Source organism: Sus scrofa, chromosome 18, assembly GCF_054392235.1.
Source record: "Sus scrofa isolate SSC_HxYL_T2T_F1_AM1 chromosome 18, Sscrofa_HxYL_maternal_Yorkshire_Landrace_v2.0, whole genome shotgun sequence".
Classification (NCBI taxonomy): domain Eukaryota; kingdom Metazoa; phylum Chordata; class Mammalia; order Artiodactyla; family Suidae; genus Sus; species Sus scrofa.
Window position 1 is genome coordinate 11,551,750 of NC_139400.1, and position 16,797 is coordinate 11,568,546.

Here is a 16,797-nt window from a genome sequence, read left to right on the forward strand (position 1 = left end):
ACCCTACCCCCCGCCCAGCACACAACGTGTGCTGACAGAACGTAAAGTCAAGTCAACAGGGCACTGAATTTCATAACCACCATATTTAATAGCTGTTACCACAGTGCTTAGCTGCTCCTGCTCCTGCTGCAGATGGGAATTCACTGATATGATTAAATTTGATGGTATGATAATGTATGGTAATCATGATTAATCAAAACCCACTAGCAAATGGAGGATGTTGGGGATTATGTCACCTGCATTTTAAACTGCATTCTCTTCCCGCAAGCCTGACAGTATCTGACAGCGGGAAGAATCTCCTCCCTGCTACTACTCATAGATCTGATAAGAAAAAATGTCCATCATTCCTGTACCATCCTAAGTGCTAATAATTACAAGGCAAGCTGTAAGAACAGTAAGGGTTCAAAAGAAAGACTTCATTTTCCTAGATGGAATAAAGTCTGGATTCACATCTGCAAGGGCTATAATCAGAAAGAAAATGTAATTTGATGCAGCAGTCTCATCAAACATGATTTGCATGAAATGCCGTATAAAATACACCCAGGAAGTGTCAATCACCACCACCTGATACCGTGCACCCCTTACACGGAAACCGAATGCAGTCTGACCTACCTGTGAGATGCGCGAACTACACAGTCAACACAGTGGAAATCTCATGCATTACATCTGCCTAGTAACGCAATCACTAGGACCTAAGACAGATGTAAACCTAAGCACCACAGTCTTTTCTTAACATGACTTTTTAGTTTTAATTTAAACAAAGAGCACCAGGAAGTTATTCAGCAGCCAAATTAATATTCAGCTGGCTACCCTGAAATACCAGCATTTGTCAGACACATCAATGCAAAATAAATGACTAAATAGGTTGTAAAACACCCTAACCCTAAGTTGAGAAGCTTTATAACGTGAGTCACCTGGAATTGATCTGTACGCTTCCCTGACGACAAATTTGGGGAGCAAAACCTCAAAGTAACACTTTTCTCTTTTTTTGCTTTTTAGAGCCACACGTGTGGCACATGGAAGTTCCCAGACTAGGGGTCGAATCAGAGCTCAGCTGCTGGCCTACACCGCAGCAACGTGGGATCTGAGCCACATCTGCAACCTACACCACAGCACATGGCAACACTGGATACTTAACCCTCTGAGCAAGGCCAGGGATCAAAACCAAATCCTCGTGGTTACCAATCAGGTTCGTTAACCACTGAGCCACAACGGGAACTCCTAAAATACCATTGATCAACATTTCAGTGTTACTTTTTAGAGTGGGCACACTTTAAAAACAACAAACATCTCTTTAAGAACAAATACGTAACTGGAAAAAATACCTATGGATAAGGAAAGGCCTTAAAACGTCATGTTAATGACAAAGCATCAGGAACAGCCTGTGTGGGCAGAGAAACCCATCAGACTAACGTGTAAAACAAAGAACACGGAACTGAAGACAGAATCCAGACAGACACAAAAACAGACGCTTACATGCAGAAAGGTAAACCACTCTCCCCACCCCGACTCCCTTGCAAAAAGAAAACAAGAAAGAACACCGCAATTGGCCTGTGAAGCCACATGCAAAGGCCTGACATGAACAGAGAGGCTGCCCAAGTGGACTGGGGGACAGCAGGTGGCTAGATGGCAGATGGACAGAATATAAGGAGCAGAAATGAAGGAGGCATGGACAGTCACTCAGATGCTACCCTGAACTCTTAGGTCACATTTTTAACCCTTCCGTGACACTCTGCTCTCCAGTACTCACTACTTCTAAGATACAGCTTACATTTAGCAGATTAATAATCTGATAAGTATGAAAAAGATTCCTTCTCTAATATGCTACCCATTGAGATAATATTTGTATTTCGGGGGAAAAAAAAGATTCATAACTCTGATTTGAAAAAATAAAGTAGTCCTGGAAATAAAAGTTTATGTGAGAAGAAAGCACTTATTTGGCTGTATTTGTAACTAAAATTAAATACATGAATCTAATTTTTAGACAGAAACCTAAATTATAAAGCACTTCACTAAATTCCATAAATGAAGGAATAAAGGGAAAAATCCCATCTGGATGCAAAAGACTAACATGACAAGAGAAGTGCCAGCTGAATGCTAAGAGCTTAAGCAGTATTTTCTAAAATCATCAAAAATAAGGAATTCTTCTCTTATGATAATTATTACTTTGACATTCAAATCTTTGTTTTGGAAGCTATTCAATTCTCTAGATAAAATTCACTAACAGGAAATACAAAATACAAATATTAGTATTGTTACATTGAGCATAGCCTGGAATACCATATTTTGGCCTAAGATTTGAATTTTAAGGTTTCCCACTATTGGGATAGGAAGGACTATCTTAGCATTAATACCCACTTATCTTAATTCTTTAAAATTTGGAAATCTAATGGTATTTCTGTCTCATGTCTGCCTTTTTTCTCTTTATTCAGCTGAATTCTTGTACAGTTAAATGTGGATGATGCAGTCCTACTATGCAAATTCATGTATGTGTCCTTGAAAACAACAAAAAGTAACAAATTAAAGTATATGCACCCCTTCTCTCCACTTAACTTTATGTAGGTGCCACTGGACAGAGGATGGCTGGGACTCTGAACAGACATGCACAGGCCCTACACAATGCGAGGAAGCAGTGTGAAGCTGCCAACAAGAGCATCACCCATCCCAGAAGCAATGGGAACTCATTAAAGGGGCTCAGGCTGGGGAAAGACGGGATCAAAATGAACCTCAATTTGCTCAACAGATTTCTGTAATTCAATTCTTTCTGTGCGCCAAGGAAGCACACTGATTTGAAGAGACCCTATGATGAAACTGAAGTTAGGTTTCCTAACAAATATTTTATCTGTGTGTGTGTGTGTGTGGGTGGGTGTGTGCACACGCGCGCACATGCACGCAGTGATTTTTGCAAAGCAAAATTTAGTTTAACAAATACTGGAGTTCCCATCGTGGCGCAGTGGAAACGAATCCGACTAGGAAACATGAGGTTGTGGGTTCAATCCCTGGCCTTGCTCAGTGGGTTAAGGATCTGGCATTGCCGTGAGCTTGGTGTAAGTCGTAGACATGGCTCGGATCCCGCATTGCTGTGGCTGTGATGCAGGTGGGCAGCTGTACCTCCAATTCGACCCCTAGCCTGGGAAGCTCCATATGCCACAGCTGCAGCCCTAAAAAGCAAAAAAGAAAAAACAAAAAAAACCCCTGACTTAACTCCCCTATTGAAACGTCCCAAGAAAGAGCCTGCTCCTTAGCCTGGGAACTTCCATATGCCGCAGGTGTGGCCCTAAAAAGACAAAAATAAATAAATAAATAAATAAATATATATATATATGTGTGTGTGTATATGTGTGTGTGTGTACATATAAATACATATATATATATAGCATAAATAAAACAAGAGATGGCCTAGAGTTGTCTCCCCAACAATATTTTGATGAACCGTTAAAAAACTAACACCCCTATTGCAGTTTTTAGAAAACAGACTCCACATCTGATTGTTCTCTCCAAGGGAGACTGATCACAGCAAGCAGAGCTCCACGTTTTCAAGACCACAAGTTCACTGCAACTTCAGCTCTTAAGCACCTGGGGCTTAATGAAAGATACATACTAAACAGCAGTAAATATTGCTCAAATTTTATCACATACATGAGTAATTTCCTGCCCAACTGTGTCCCATCACCCACACACACATATGCTTGTCCTAGTATCAGTTACAATCATACTTGTACAACTGAAAATAAGTAGATGAAAATGATTATTCCAACTTTACATTTACATACAACATTGCTATATGATTTTCTTAAACTACAATTGTCTTTTCACATCAAAATTTACCCCTACATTGCAAATAAAACATAAAAACAGGTCCAGTAATGATTCTAACACAGAGGCTCACACTCCTGAATATAGCAAAAAATGCTTAAGATGTCAATGCTTTCAATAACTAGAAATTCAACTATTTTACCAAAAGGAATATATTTAATGACTAAAAACATAATTGCTTATTCTTAGGTAATGCAATTAATAAAATCTTAGCTATTTAGACAAGTGCTTTAAATAGGGAATTGTACTCAAAAAATAGCACCTAATTTTTAAAAATAACTAGTTTTTACAAGTTAGCTAATATAAAGGCATGAAACCAGTTAAGAATGACTTTTAGAAACCATCTCATAATCCATAAATAATGACTACAAATCAAGGAAGCTTCTAAAAAAGTCTGAACTTTAAATCCAATATTGAAGTTATTTCTGTATGGCCATCTGACTGACTACCCAGCTAAGATGCCACACATGAATAGGTTACCTACTAATGCATCAAAGCTGCAGTCAAAGAGGTCATTTAGATATTTCCTGGACATCAGATCGTTCAGGCTCAAGCAAACGGCACCTGTTTTACAAACTATATAAAAATATTATGGTCTGGTCCTTTTCCTCTCAACTCATTCTTCAAAAGAATATGCTCTCACTGATTTAATAAAACTATAAACTAACTACGAATCGACCCAAAAACTGAAATAAAATTATTTAAATAGATACAACTATTTAATGGACATTTTTCTTCTGGCTAAAACATGTTAGAAGAATGGATAAAATTACAGAAACTGCAGGAAAAGAGTTGTTTTCTTTTAAGGATTTATTTTTTAAAAACCCTCCATTTTGAAATCAAAACCAATGGCTCATGAAGGCTGGTAAGGATTTTTTTTAAAAAAACAAGTAGACATCTCACTATTAATCCCTAAAATTTCACACATACCCACACATACGAAAAATGCACATGTACACCCGAAACACACACACAATACAGCAAAGCTCTTTCTCACTTAACATACAGCAATAAAAAAAAAAAAAATCAAAATTCATATTCTTTAAGACGAAAGGCATTCTACTGTTGATCCTGATTCAACAACTTTACAGTAAACAAAATTAATTCCATTCTCAAAAATCCATTGACCTTAAGCTTTTCACAAACATCTTCCACTGCAAAAATTACTGTCAATATTTACAAATCCTTAAACTTCTATTTGGCCGGCCCCCCGTATTTGCTGTATTACTATCTCCTGCTCAATGTATGCTCTTCCCATCGTGCAGAAGGAGCAGCTGCTACTCACGGGGAATCTCTGGGGCCCCACGGCAGGTCTCGGCTGGCTCGGGACGGGCAGCAAGGGCACTGCAAGGAAAACACCTTCCATTACAAACACGTTTTACCCCACGGCCCAGCCCACCAGGAGGGGAATACAATATATGAGGCTGCGTTTCAACGACGCATTATGTGTACAGCACACTTAAGACGTCTGGTGCACTTAAGCTACGTGCTGGCTATTGTCCCAATCCCATAAGGGAATGAAGGAAGAACGTGTGTCTTCAGGAGACAGCAGCACAAGCAGAAGCTTCCATTTCAACAGTGAATTCGTATTCAGAATTGAAATCCTGTGCCACGGAAGAAGGCACTGTTCCTCTACCCAAAAGCCCACTTCACGCCCCATGTCCGTGTCTAGGTTCCCAGGCCCTCTAATCCCAGGGCTACTTCCCGACTCCAGTCAAGAACAAATTTAAACAGGAGCCCTCTCACGCCACGGCAGAGAGAGAAGGAAGGAGGAAGCGAGAGCAGAGAGGAGAACAGGCCGCCCAGGTGCCGTGACGAAGACTCACCTACCCCACAGCCTGCCTCGCTGAGACTTCCTGCTTGTCTTTGTTTTGTGTTTAAACTAGGAGAACGCCCACCAACGTACCAGAAAATTCACAAGGAATCAAAACAGTTCTAAAACAGACATTTCCTAACAGAGAAGAAGCCAGGTGCTAGTTTTACATCCTGGGGCCAAATCAAATACACTTAAGCTATTAAAAATGTGTGCCTTATACTGAGTTTGATTTGGGGGTGAAAAAAAACAAATCACCACCTAAGCGGTGACCACTACATGGCAGTAGGCTCTTTCATTAAAATGTTCTGCTGATGCATCCAGTAAGAGCTCAGACAGTCAGGTTATGGTATGGCACGTTTCTCATCTTAAAAATTTCTGGTAAATGAGAGATACAGAAGGAGCCTCTTGCGGCGCAGAAGGCTAAAGATCTGCATTGTCACTACAGTGGCTCGAGCTGCTGCCATGGCATGGGTGATCCCTGGTCCGGGAACTTCTGCAGGCTCGGACATGGCCCAAAAAAAAAAAAAAAAAAATGGTAATACGGCTTAAAAGTCAATTAAAATTACTTTAAGAGAAGAGTAATGAGAGTTCCCGCCACGGCACAGTGGGTTAAGAATCGGACTGCAGCCACTTGGGTTGCTGCAGAGGTGTGGGGTTGATCCCCAGCCCAGTGCAGTGGGTTAACGGCTCGGATCCCCCGTTGCTGTGGCTCTGGTGTAGGCCAGTGGCTACAGCTCCGATTAGACGCCTAGCCTGGGAACTGCAATATGCCGCAGGAATGGCCCTAGAAAAGGCAAAAAGACTATCTATCTATATATACACACACACATATACATAAAGACTTTTTAAAATGAGGTATCAAATAGAAAATACCTAGATATTCAAGAATATGCACCACTTTTTTTCTTTTTTGGTGTTTTGTTTTGTTTTTTTTTGTCTTTTCTAGGGCCACACCTGCAGCCCATGGAGCTTCCCAGAGCTGCAACGCCAGATCCAAGCTGAATCTGCGACCTACGCCTCAGCTCACAGCAACGCCGGATCCTTAAGCCACTGAGCAAGGCCAGGGATGGAACCTGCAACCTCATGGCTCCTAGTCTGATTCGTTAACCACGGAGCCACGACGGGAACTCCGTGGCTTTCTGTCTTACTGCACTCATTCACTCAGTGCTGAGTAAGTAAGTGCTCCAAGAGAGAGCGTACACCCAGCAGAGACCCAGCCCACCCCCAGGTCAGTGGCCTCAAGATCCAAAGTGCCTTACAGAGAAGGACCATGGGGCACTAAGGCACCTGGCTTCACAGAGAGAAAACTCAACACCTGGTTCTAAGAGTTTAAATCAAAACTTGTCAGAAATAGGCTGGCAGCTGCAGCTCCGATTCAACCCCTAGCCTGAGAACCTCCTTATGCCACAAGTGCGGCCCTAAAAAGCAAAAAACAAAACAAAACAACAACAACAAAACAAACGAACAAACAAAATCGGTTGTCAGAAAGCTGAGCCTGCAGTTACTGAATCATGCATGAGTGTCAGGGTGCAAGCGCTGCATTCTGCACCATTTGGCTACTGATTTCAGCAAAGTGCACCGTTTTCATGCCTGGAGGACATCTGGGGTTTCCTTGCAGCATTCCCACTGTGTGCTTCTAACACTGTTTATTTTTATTAAGCTAAAGAAATCTGTGCACCCTATCAACTGCCAGTTTTCTATTCAATTTTAGAAGGAAATACACAATAACAGATGCTGACATCAGTACAATTATTTTGACAAACTGGATTTGCAGGTGCAACCTTGGGAAGCCACTGTGGAAAGGGCTACTTTCAATGAGTTACCCGTCCCCTTCACACAGTGAGCACTGGTTCATTCACCAAATAGCTGCTGAAGAAGACAGAGGCCACCCTGTGCTCCCTGCCAGGGCTGCAGAGGTGAGCACAGCAGCCACACTGCCTGCCCTCGTGCGCTCAGAGCCCCGGAACAGGGTGAAGCCAGCAAGGGACTCTAATACAGGGTGGGGACAAGCCAAGAGGCCAGCCAAGGAGGGTCAGCGCCCCACGGGGACCACGCCCACTTTGACCCTGCTGGGTGTGGGAAGCAAGACCCATCTCCTGTATCAGCACCAGGACAATGACCCCCGTGGCCAGCCTGCCACCCTCACTGCCCTCTGCTCCAAGGCCTCAACACAGAGAAGCCAGGCCCTGGCCTTCTCTCCGCCTCCCAAGTCCTTGGTCAGGCCTCTCCCCAGCTTCTGGATCTCCCTAACTGCACCCTGTAGAATTCCAAGTTCACCAGCAGCAGAACCCCGGCCTCAGCCCTTCCCCTTCCTGCTCTCAGGGAAACCGAGCTCTCCCATGCAAAGGCGGCAGCTGTTTCTCACTCAGCCTTCTTACTGCTGGCTCTGGAGGCAGGGTGGGATCCTTCTTGGTCCTCACTGCCATTTCCAACCCCAGATATGGATCTCGTGTCAGCAGACAGCATGGCACAGCGCCCCTGCAGCTGTCCACCTGCTTACTGGTCACATCGCTGCTCAGTCCCAAGCTCCCCGCCACCGTCTTCAACACAGCTCTGTCTCCAGCCTTGGTGGAGAAGACAATGCTGCCCGTGCCTGGCTGCCAGCCTCCCTTCCGTCTCACCCACATCCAAGTCCGTGACTGCAGGCAGTCTCCATGCACCCTTCTTAGCACAGCCTCGTCACCTCCCAAGCCCACCGACTACTGAGCTCTACTAACCTCTGCTGGCCCTTATCACACCCACCCTGCCTCTTGTCGTGAGCAAGGCCACCGCCTCTGCTGCTTTGTAAACACCTTGACTCCGGCAAACCCACTGTCTGGGCCACACGGGACAAAGAAAGGAAAGGCCAGTGCGGCTGGAGAAAACGGTCCAACCCTAAGACTATGACCCACAGCCCGAGTGGCTGCAGTGCTGCCCAGCATTCCTGGCAGGGGCAGAGCCTCCCCAACCCCCCAACCTCTCTTTTAGCAAAACACCTTCAACAACTTCAATGCAACGATCCCCCGCTTCTGGGCCCGCCCTCTCAGACCCGCCTCCGTGAGCCGTGCACCTGGAGCCAGCACTTCACCAAAGCCACTCTGTCCGAATACCAAAGGCCCTGCTGTTGCTCAGCCTGCACTGCCAACCGCCCGCCCTCAGTGGTCACCATCTTCCTCTGCCCCTCGTGCCCTGCCCTCGCTCAGTTTCCAGCTCTCGTGTCGAGTGCCAGGCTCCCGGCTGGGACCACATCCCAGCCCTACACCCCTGCCCTGGACAAAGTCTGGGGGGTCTACCAGGTGCAGGCTCTGCGTGCCAACAAACCCCCTTCAAACAAACTCCTCTGAGCCCAGAGCCCTGGTCTGAACGCTTACAACCCTCACACCTGTCACTTCCACCTGCAGGTCCAGGTGGTGTCTCGAAACATCAGACCAGAGCTTCCAGTCTTCCCCTCAAAACCTGCTCTCCCCCAAGTGCTCTCAGGTGACGGCAATGCCAGCCCTCAACTGCTCAGGCCCCTCTGGCATCATTCTGCCTCTTCTCACACTCATCTGACAGATGGAGGGTCCCAGGCTAGGGGTTGAGTCGGAGTTGCAGCTGCCAGCCTGTGTCACAGCCACAGCAACGCGGGATCTGAGCAACGTCTCCAACCTACACCAGAGCTCACGGCCACGCTGCATCCTTAACCCACTGATTGAGGCCAGGGACCGAACCCGCATCCTCATGGATACTAGCTGGGATCGCTGCTGCTGAGCCACGGTGGGAACTTCCTCGCTGACTCCATCTCGGTCTCATATCCAGATCTGACCCCTTATCACTGCCACCGCCCAGATCTGAGCCACTATCATGTGTTACCTGCTCCCCTCCTACCTGATGCCCAGCTTCCGCCCTCAGCTCCCTGACAAGCCCACTCCCAACACAGCAGCAAGAACAGTCCTCTGAAAACATAAACCAGATCATGTTCTTCCTCCGCTCAAACTCCTCCAGTCACAACCCATTTCATTCAGAACAAAAGCCAAAGCTCTCAGGACGGCCTGACGGTCATACATGACCCAGGTTCAGCATTTCCTTCTGCCCTTCTCACCCGGCAAACGCCACGCGGTCTCTCTCTGGTCGCCTGAACGCAAAGACAGAGTCTCACGGGAATAAGAGTCTCTGTACTCGCTGACCCCTCTGCCTGGAACACCCTCCCCGAGTCAGGCCACTGGCTCCCAGACCTTCACCTCCTGCCGTGCCACGAAGCCCGCCCCACTGCCCTGGCAGCTGCAGCCCACCCTGCGGCCCTTCCGCTGTACTCTTTCTGTCACTGCGTTTGCAGTTCAGCCCCCAAATGTCTGCTAGAAAACTGGACCCTAACTGTAGAGCTTCACTCTGTTCACCAACAAACCCATCTCAAAGGTCAGAGGGAGACCAGGGTCTCAGTCAACGCCGTGTCGAGCAGACGCACAAAGACTCGTTCCCTGTCAACTGCTCAAAACGAGCCTCCGAGCTCCAGGAGCGTGTGTCTGGAATCCTAAGAGGTCACTCACGGAGAATTCAGGCCCGGAGGGTGGGCGGGACTTCTGGGACTCAAAGGAAGCACACCAGGTGGGACCTGAGGGGACGCTGCCCCAACAGCCCCCGGGGTTTGGGGAAAGTACCAAGCAGGCGTTCCCCAAGTTCTCTAATGCCCTTAAGCTGACTGTTTTCTCAGTACTGTCCACACCCTGGAGCAGACGAGCCTGGCCCGTGGAGCCAGCGTGTGCCTGGGGTGGGGGGACGGAGTCTAGGAAGCCAGGGCGTCCTTACAGGCCTGAAGGCGGTACAGGAACCAGCAAAGCGGACACGTACCTTGGACGGGCGTCACCACTGCCCCTTTGAAGTGGGGGTTTATGTGTATGTTCTTGGGCTGCTGTGGGGTCACGGGCGGCGGTGTCATCATCACCCTGGGGGCCTCCATCTGGGGGGGCATGTGCACACCCTGAGGGGGCGAGGGGTGGTGAGGGTGCTGCAGGGGGAGCAGAGGCTGGAGCTGCTGCTGCTGGAACAGACTTCTGATCGGCTGCTGCTGAGGCGGTGGCGGCGGCGGAGGGGGAGGCTGGGGCTGAGGAGGAGGAATCAGCCTCGGAGAGTGCGTCTAAAACCAAAGACAGGGGGAGAAAGGCACAGACATCAACCCCGGGAGCCAAGAAGCAACGAATGCCAGTGCCCTACGGACGTAGGCTTACACTGCAAAAGTTAAGGCAGAACTAAGTTTCTGTAACAACCTGTACCAGACCGCGCGGCTGTCTGACAGCCGGAGTCAACCTCGGGGAAGGAGGCAAAAACAGCAGCCCCAAGACAACACGCCTGGTTCCACAAGGAAAAACCACAGTTCAATCTGCATCAGGCCTGCCCGCAGGGAGCCACGCGCTGTGCTGGGGACAGAACACGGGCCACCCTCAGCCACCCTACATGGCCGGTCTGGCTGCTCCCCCAGAGTCCTGCCAGAAACGGGGCCTGAGAGCAGGGCAGAGGCCCAGGACCCGCGGGGAAGGCGGGGCTGACCCGGGAGGAGGGAGCGCAGCAAGGCCACACCAGGCCCGCCAGGCACTCCCTGCGAGAGGGTGTGGCCGCAGCCCGGGCAGCGACAGAGGACGGCCAGGCTGGGAAAGCACCCGCTCGAAGTGGACAAGGGGCTCCGGCTGGAACACAGTCGCCAGGAGGAGGAAATCACCCACGACAGCCACGCTGCCGCGCACGGAGCCCGCCAGTGTGTCAAGGGCAGGACATGAAGTAGGTGACTCTCTGCCCACAACCCTATGAGGTGGGCCCTTAGTATCACCCTCCTTTCCCAAGCCCACGTGGCTGGGAACCAGAAGAGCAGGGCATCCGAGCCGGAGGTCCCGCCTGTAACCACTAATCCACTGGCCACACACGGCGGAGGAGGCAGCAGGCTCCTCCCGACAGAGCTGTCTCCACGGACGAGCTGCTCCAAACGGTGGAGGCTTCCGCCGCAGGTCGTCCGACGAGAAAGCTGATGAGGACTAGTCGCGTGTGAGACGGGCCAGGGGAGAGAGGCCGAAGCAGACAGGCCCTCTGACACGTCATGGTCTGAGGAAGAGCCTGGAAGGAGGCGCTTCACCGGAACGAAGTGTGTCCGTGACCTTGTCCCACCCGCCTTCCTCAGGGAGGACCTCGCCAAAGGCTCCCAGAACCGAGTATGCTCCCCCTAACATCGGGGCGAGGCAGGAGTCTAGTCGCTCTTATTCACCGCTGGACCCACACGGACAGCACAGGGACAGCGGGACAGCTGAGGACACCTGAACTGAACTGAGAACGAGATCAGAGAGGGCTGTTCCATCCAGAGCGTGAAGGCATTTGAGGGAACCTCGTGTTGAAAGCTGGCCTGCGGGACCTCCACGTGGAGAGGTCCGGGGCAGCAGGGGACGAACTGAGCTGGAAAGCAGATGCGCATGCAGACGGCAGGTGGCAGCAGGGACAACGCTGCCGAGCCAGCTCCGACTAAAAAGAGGACCAAGAACCACAAGCCTGAGAGGCAGGACAGAGAGCAGGGGCGCTGCAGGAAGAGAAGAGCGTGCACCGCACATCTCTCACCTAAACTAGGAGGGGTTCACGGTGAGGCCCAAGGCCCCAGAGCGCAGGCCAGCAGGCCGGACCGCCAAGAGCACATCCGGAGAGAGCAAGGGAGCAGCCACGGGGGAGATGGACACAAGCAAAGACAGCGCGCAGGTGACTCTTTCCTCAACTCTGGGGCGAGGGTCCAAGCACAGCTCTGGGGTGGGGAGTGGCCAGGTTCAAGGGCACGCACATCCTATGCTTTGCGAGGGGACGCAGGGGCGGGGGTGGGGGGTTAAGGTCATTTCAGACAGCTTTGGCCATTTCAGTGAACTGCAACCTCACAGATGGATACAAGTCAGGTTCATTACTGCTGATCCACACCGGGACCTCCTCAACTGCAACCTTAAATCAGCCCCGGCTAGCACGAAGAGCGGAGGGCTTCCAGCCCACAGTGCCACGGGGCACAGCCGGCCGGCCAGGGGTCTAGTCCCCGTTCACTGTGAGCTCTGGCATCACTGTGGGACGGACCTGGACAACTCACACCCGGCAGCATCTTCACAGCTCACAGCTCCTCCCAGGTGAGCCTCTCTGAAGGAGGCAGGCCAGGCACATACCTCCCTCTTTGTAGGTAAGAAAACAGGCAGTTCGGAGTTCCCGTCATAGCTCAGTGGTTCACGAACCCAACTAGGAACCATGAGGTTGCAGGTTCGATCCCTGGCCTTGCTCTGTGGGTGAAGGATCCGGTGGGTTAAGCTGTGGTGCAGGTTGCAGACACGGCTGGGATCTGGCATTGCTGTGGCTCTGGCGTAGGCTGGCAGCTACAGCTCCAATGAGACCCCTGGCCTGGGAACCTCCATATGACATGGGTGCGGCCCTAAAAAGACAAAAGACAAAAAAAAAAAAAAAAAAGAAAGAAAGAAAGAAAGAAAACAGGCAGTTCAGCTACTTTTCCAGGATCACGGAGACACAGTTACACAAAACGGGTCTCCTGTGTGGCTGTTTCCCGCAGGAGGCCAAAATGACGGAGCTGGCTGTACAACACACAGCAAATAGAGGTGAGAAGATGCAAAAGGGAAGAAAAAGAAAAAACCGAAGGGCCAGGCTTTCTGCTATCAGAGAAGCCAAGAACGAAACAGCTGTGTGAGCAAACAGTGGTTATTAATATCATCAACTTCCCTAGGCTGGTCATCTACTCACCTTCCTCTCCCCCCTTTACACCAAAATCAGAATTCTCAGGCTAAGACACCTTCTCTACTTTGTTATCTTGCAAGTAAATGCCTCCTAAAATATGACATTTCTCCCAGAGTGAAGTGTGGTTTTTCCCTTAATTCAAATGTAGGGGTAGGTAAGAGTAGACATGTATTAAATAAGTTGTTCTTGAAAACTGACTTCTGAAGGAAAAAGCTCTAAAATCCTAACTAGAAGAACAGCAAACAACAACAACAAATCACTACAATTCCTATCTTTGTTTCTGGAATGTCTCATCTGCGAAATAGAAGAAATTCAAAAAAAGCTGACATGACAAGCGTAGGATTTATGGATGTGACGATCCCCATTTGTATGGAGAGGATACGACAGCTACTGTAAGAGAAACCGCTACACTTCGGGAAAAGCCTACGGTAAACAAGATAGAAAAAACATTTTCTGAACCACGCCATCACGGCTGGATCCTAAAGGGGACGACGTCAGTATTTTCAGACCACGGAGCTCAGGAGCAGCCCCTCTCTGCAAGCACAAAAGGCCAGGCTCCTCCGCGGGTCCTGCCGTGTGAGGACCTCAGGACCCGTGCTGTTTCCTTCTTCAGCAGTGGTGTGCGCAGAATTTTTACTACCTGGATACCAGAGGACTGAATGTCTAAGAGCATATATGGAATCATATTATATACTACAGATCATTGAAAAAAAAAAAAAAGGTGAGCCATTATTCCTCACACTCAACTTCCATCTCAGACTAAGATAAACGCAGAATATGATGCCCACCAACCAAAGTGTCTTTCCACTTGTTCCGAGGTGCAGGCGCCCACGAGGGAACTGTAAGACTTACCAGCACAGGGGGCTGTGTGGGCAGCAGGGCAGGCCTGGGCTCTTTCCCTCGCGCCCTGTCACTGCTCTCTCTCCTCTGGTCGCCCACTCCACGACACAGGGAAGAGCCTCCTCTCCTTCCGCCCCGCCTTGAGCCGTAGCGTCCCTGTTTATGCTGTCGCTCTCTTTCTTCAAATTCAAGCAACGCGGCTTTGGCTTCTGCTGAAAGCTCTATTTGAAAAGATGCACATGCGTTAGATATCTTCAAGTAGCCTCAACTGGGTTTACAGGGAGAAAACAGGAAAGAAATACATGACAACGACACTCTGAACAGAAAGCGCTTCACCCACAACAAATAAGTGGACCAGCAGCAGGATGCAATCTCCTTCGTCACAGAACACAAGGCTCTGCTTACAGTCTCTTCACCTCGGACACTAAAATGTGCCGAGGGAAGCTAAAAAGGAGCTGGAGTGAACTCGGGCACCAGGCTGGGCACTCTGACACTGGTCAAGACCTGGCTCCACCAGCCCTGTGACCAGTTCACTTTTCTAAGTGAAACCAGTAGAAGTATTACCAATCCGCAGGGGCAGAGAGTCTCCGAAATGACACACTCCTGACTGTTCTGATTGAAATGCACATAAGAGCACTCTGAAGTCAAATAATTCATTTCCCAAAGAACTAGAAACTCATTTCATACTACTACTTCAGATTTATTTTTTAAAAAGAACCACTTCACTCGGTGAGGACAGACTTACATCCACGCCATCTGACAAGACAGCTACAGCAAGGGAGAACGAAGTCACCAAAGACGAAACCCGTGAATGCAGACACCTCGGGGACACCCGCAGGTGCTCACCTCTCTGACCAACGCGTTAGGGACACAGAACACATGGACTCCGGCCCTAAGGAACTCCAGCTGGCACATCACTTTGAATTCCGAGAAGAAAAACGCTGACTTATTCAAATATGGTTCCTTTATTTTATCGAGGTCATGATACCATATCTTCCATTAAAGAATGAATACCTTCTAGCGATTTCACTGAATTCTACTAAGAAGCCTGCTGATGCCTTCCTCTGTAGAAAAGGGGAAGTGCTAACGCCACCAGTTTATCTCCTACCCTCGCCTCCATAATCACCTCCAAACTCTTCCAAAACCTCTAAGCCACACTTCATTTGCCTGAAATTGTTTCTACGGAATTCCCCTCCCCTTCAAATGAATCTAGACTCCATTTGAAAAAAATTTAATCTCTTAACAAGCACAGACTTTTATTCTGATCTTGACTACGTGATTGGTTCACATATACATTTTATGCGGTGAATCAGCAATTATTTTTCTAGTCGTTCTAAGTGTCAAGATTAATTTCACTATCCCCAGTAATAAAATGGTTTCAAATGACATCTTTAATCAGCAAGTAAAAATGCTTTCCTGCAATTGAGACAAGCTGTCACAAAAGGTCACCAAAATATGACAGGATGGAAATTACATTTGTAACTTCAACTGAAATGTTAATTTCCCTTTAAGTGTTTTCTGAACTATGTCCATATTCTAAGGTAAAGACGCACCGCTCGATGCAACAAAGTTTTAAACTGTACTGTCCCTTTCAAAAATATGCTTAAGAAAACCATATTTACATACAAATACTTTTATAAAACTAACATACAATTAATATCTATAAAATACACAGTTTATTTGGCAAAATAAAAACAAATGACCGTCTGAGTTTTACAAGATAACTGGATCAAGAAATCTATAAAAACCTTGCAAATACAAAGACCACTGCATAAACTTAAGGCAGTATCCTATTGCTGGTACTAGTGATCTTAAACTATTTATTTCCAGATGAAAATATTTTTCAAACAGATCCTATGCCTGAAGCAAAATCAACCAAGGATATTACTTTAAGAGAACCTTACATGAGCATGAGAACAATGTTCTTCAGACGAAAGCAGTAAAACAGAATGTAACACATTTCATGTCTCAGTATCACAAAATCTAGATGCCTTCTCATAGATAACGAGATTTTCAAAGCCTATCTAAAACAGACATAGCCTTTCAGTTACTGCTTGCACTACTTCCAAAGAGAAATCTGAGGTCCACCTCCAGGGAAGAAAGAACTTGCAGCTCTAAACATCAAGGAAACTGGTCAATGACACATTTTAGAGATGGCTTTTGACACTTCCATTCAAAATAGATCATTCCCTCACGCATGTATGTTCTAGAAACCCATCTCATTCTCCGCATTCTGTGAGAGCATGAAGCCCTTATACCCAATGGCATCGTTTGCATGTAATGAAAGAATTTATCTCCTAAGTATGCCGTCTTGCACTGTCCTTGGGAAAGGCCACCGTTTTTGTAAGGTATTAATTTCCAGAATCCTGGTGGAGCAAAACAGCTCACTATGTAAGATTATAAATTAGGTAAAAGCCCAAAATTCTACTTCTAATCCAATCGGAATTCAAAGTGTAGACTAACAACTGTGCACTCAGCTTTATGATGGGCAAGAGTGTCCCAGACAGGAATTAGTCCTCTTCCTACTTGAGGAGGACATCACGTACTTGAATGTGAAAAGACCACAAGTGACCAAATGCCCGTCTAGATTTTGAAGAGAACTCACTACCCGCATGCAA

The 16,797-nt window shown here is 47.8% G+C and overlaps 1 protein-coding gene across 6 annotated transcripts in view; it reads right to left on the reverse strand.

The window, feature by feature from the left end:
- The window catches only part of RBM33 (RNA binding motif protein 33), a 111,436-nt gene that overhangs the window by 48,356 nt on the left and 46,283 nt on the right, over nucleotides 1-16,797 (reverse strand). For all 6 annotated transcript variants that reach the window (XM_085005063.1, XM_085005061.1, XM_085005060.1 and 3 more), the window contains 3 exons: nucleotides 14,192-14,400; nucleotides 10,439-10,724; nucleotides 5,102-5,160 (listed from right to left, as the gene is read on the reverse strand). In XM_085005063.1, coding sequence (XP_084861189.1) covers nucleotides 5,102-5,160; nucleotides 10,439-10,724; nucleotides 14,192-14,400 — 554 coding nt within the window. The remainder of the gene's footprint in view (nucleotides 1-5,101; nucleotides 5,161-10,438; nucleotides 10,725-14,191; nucleotides 14,401-16,797) is intronic.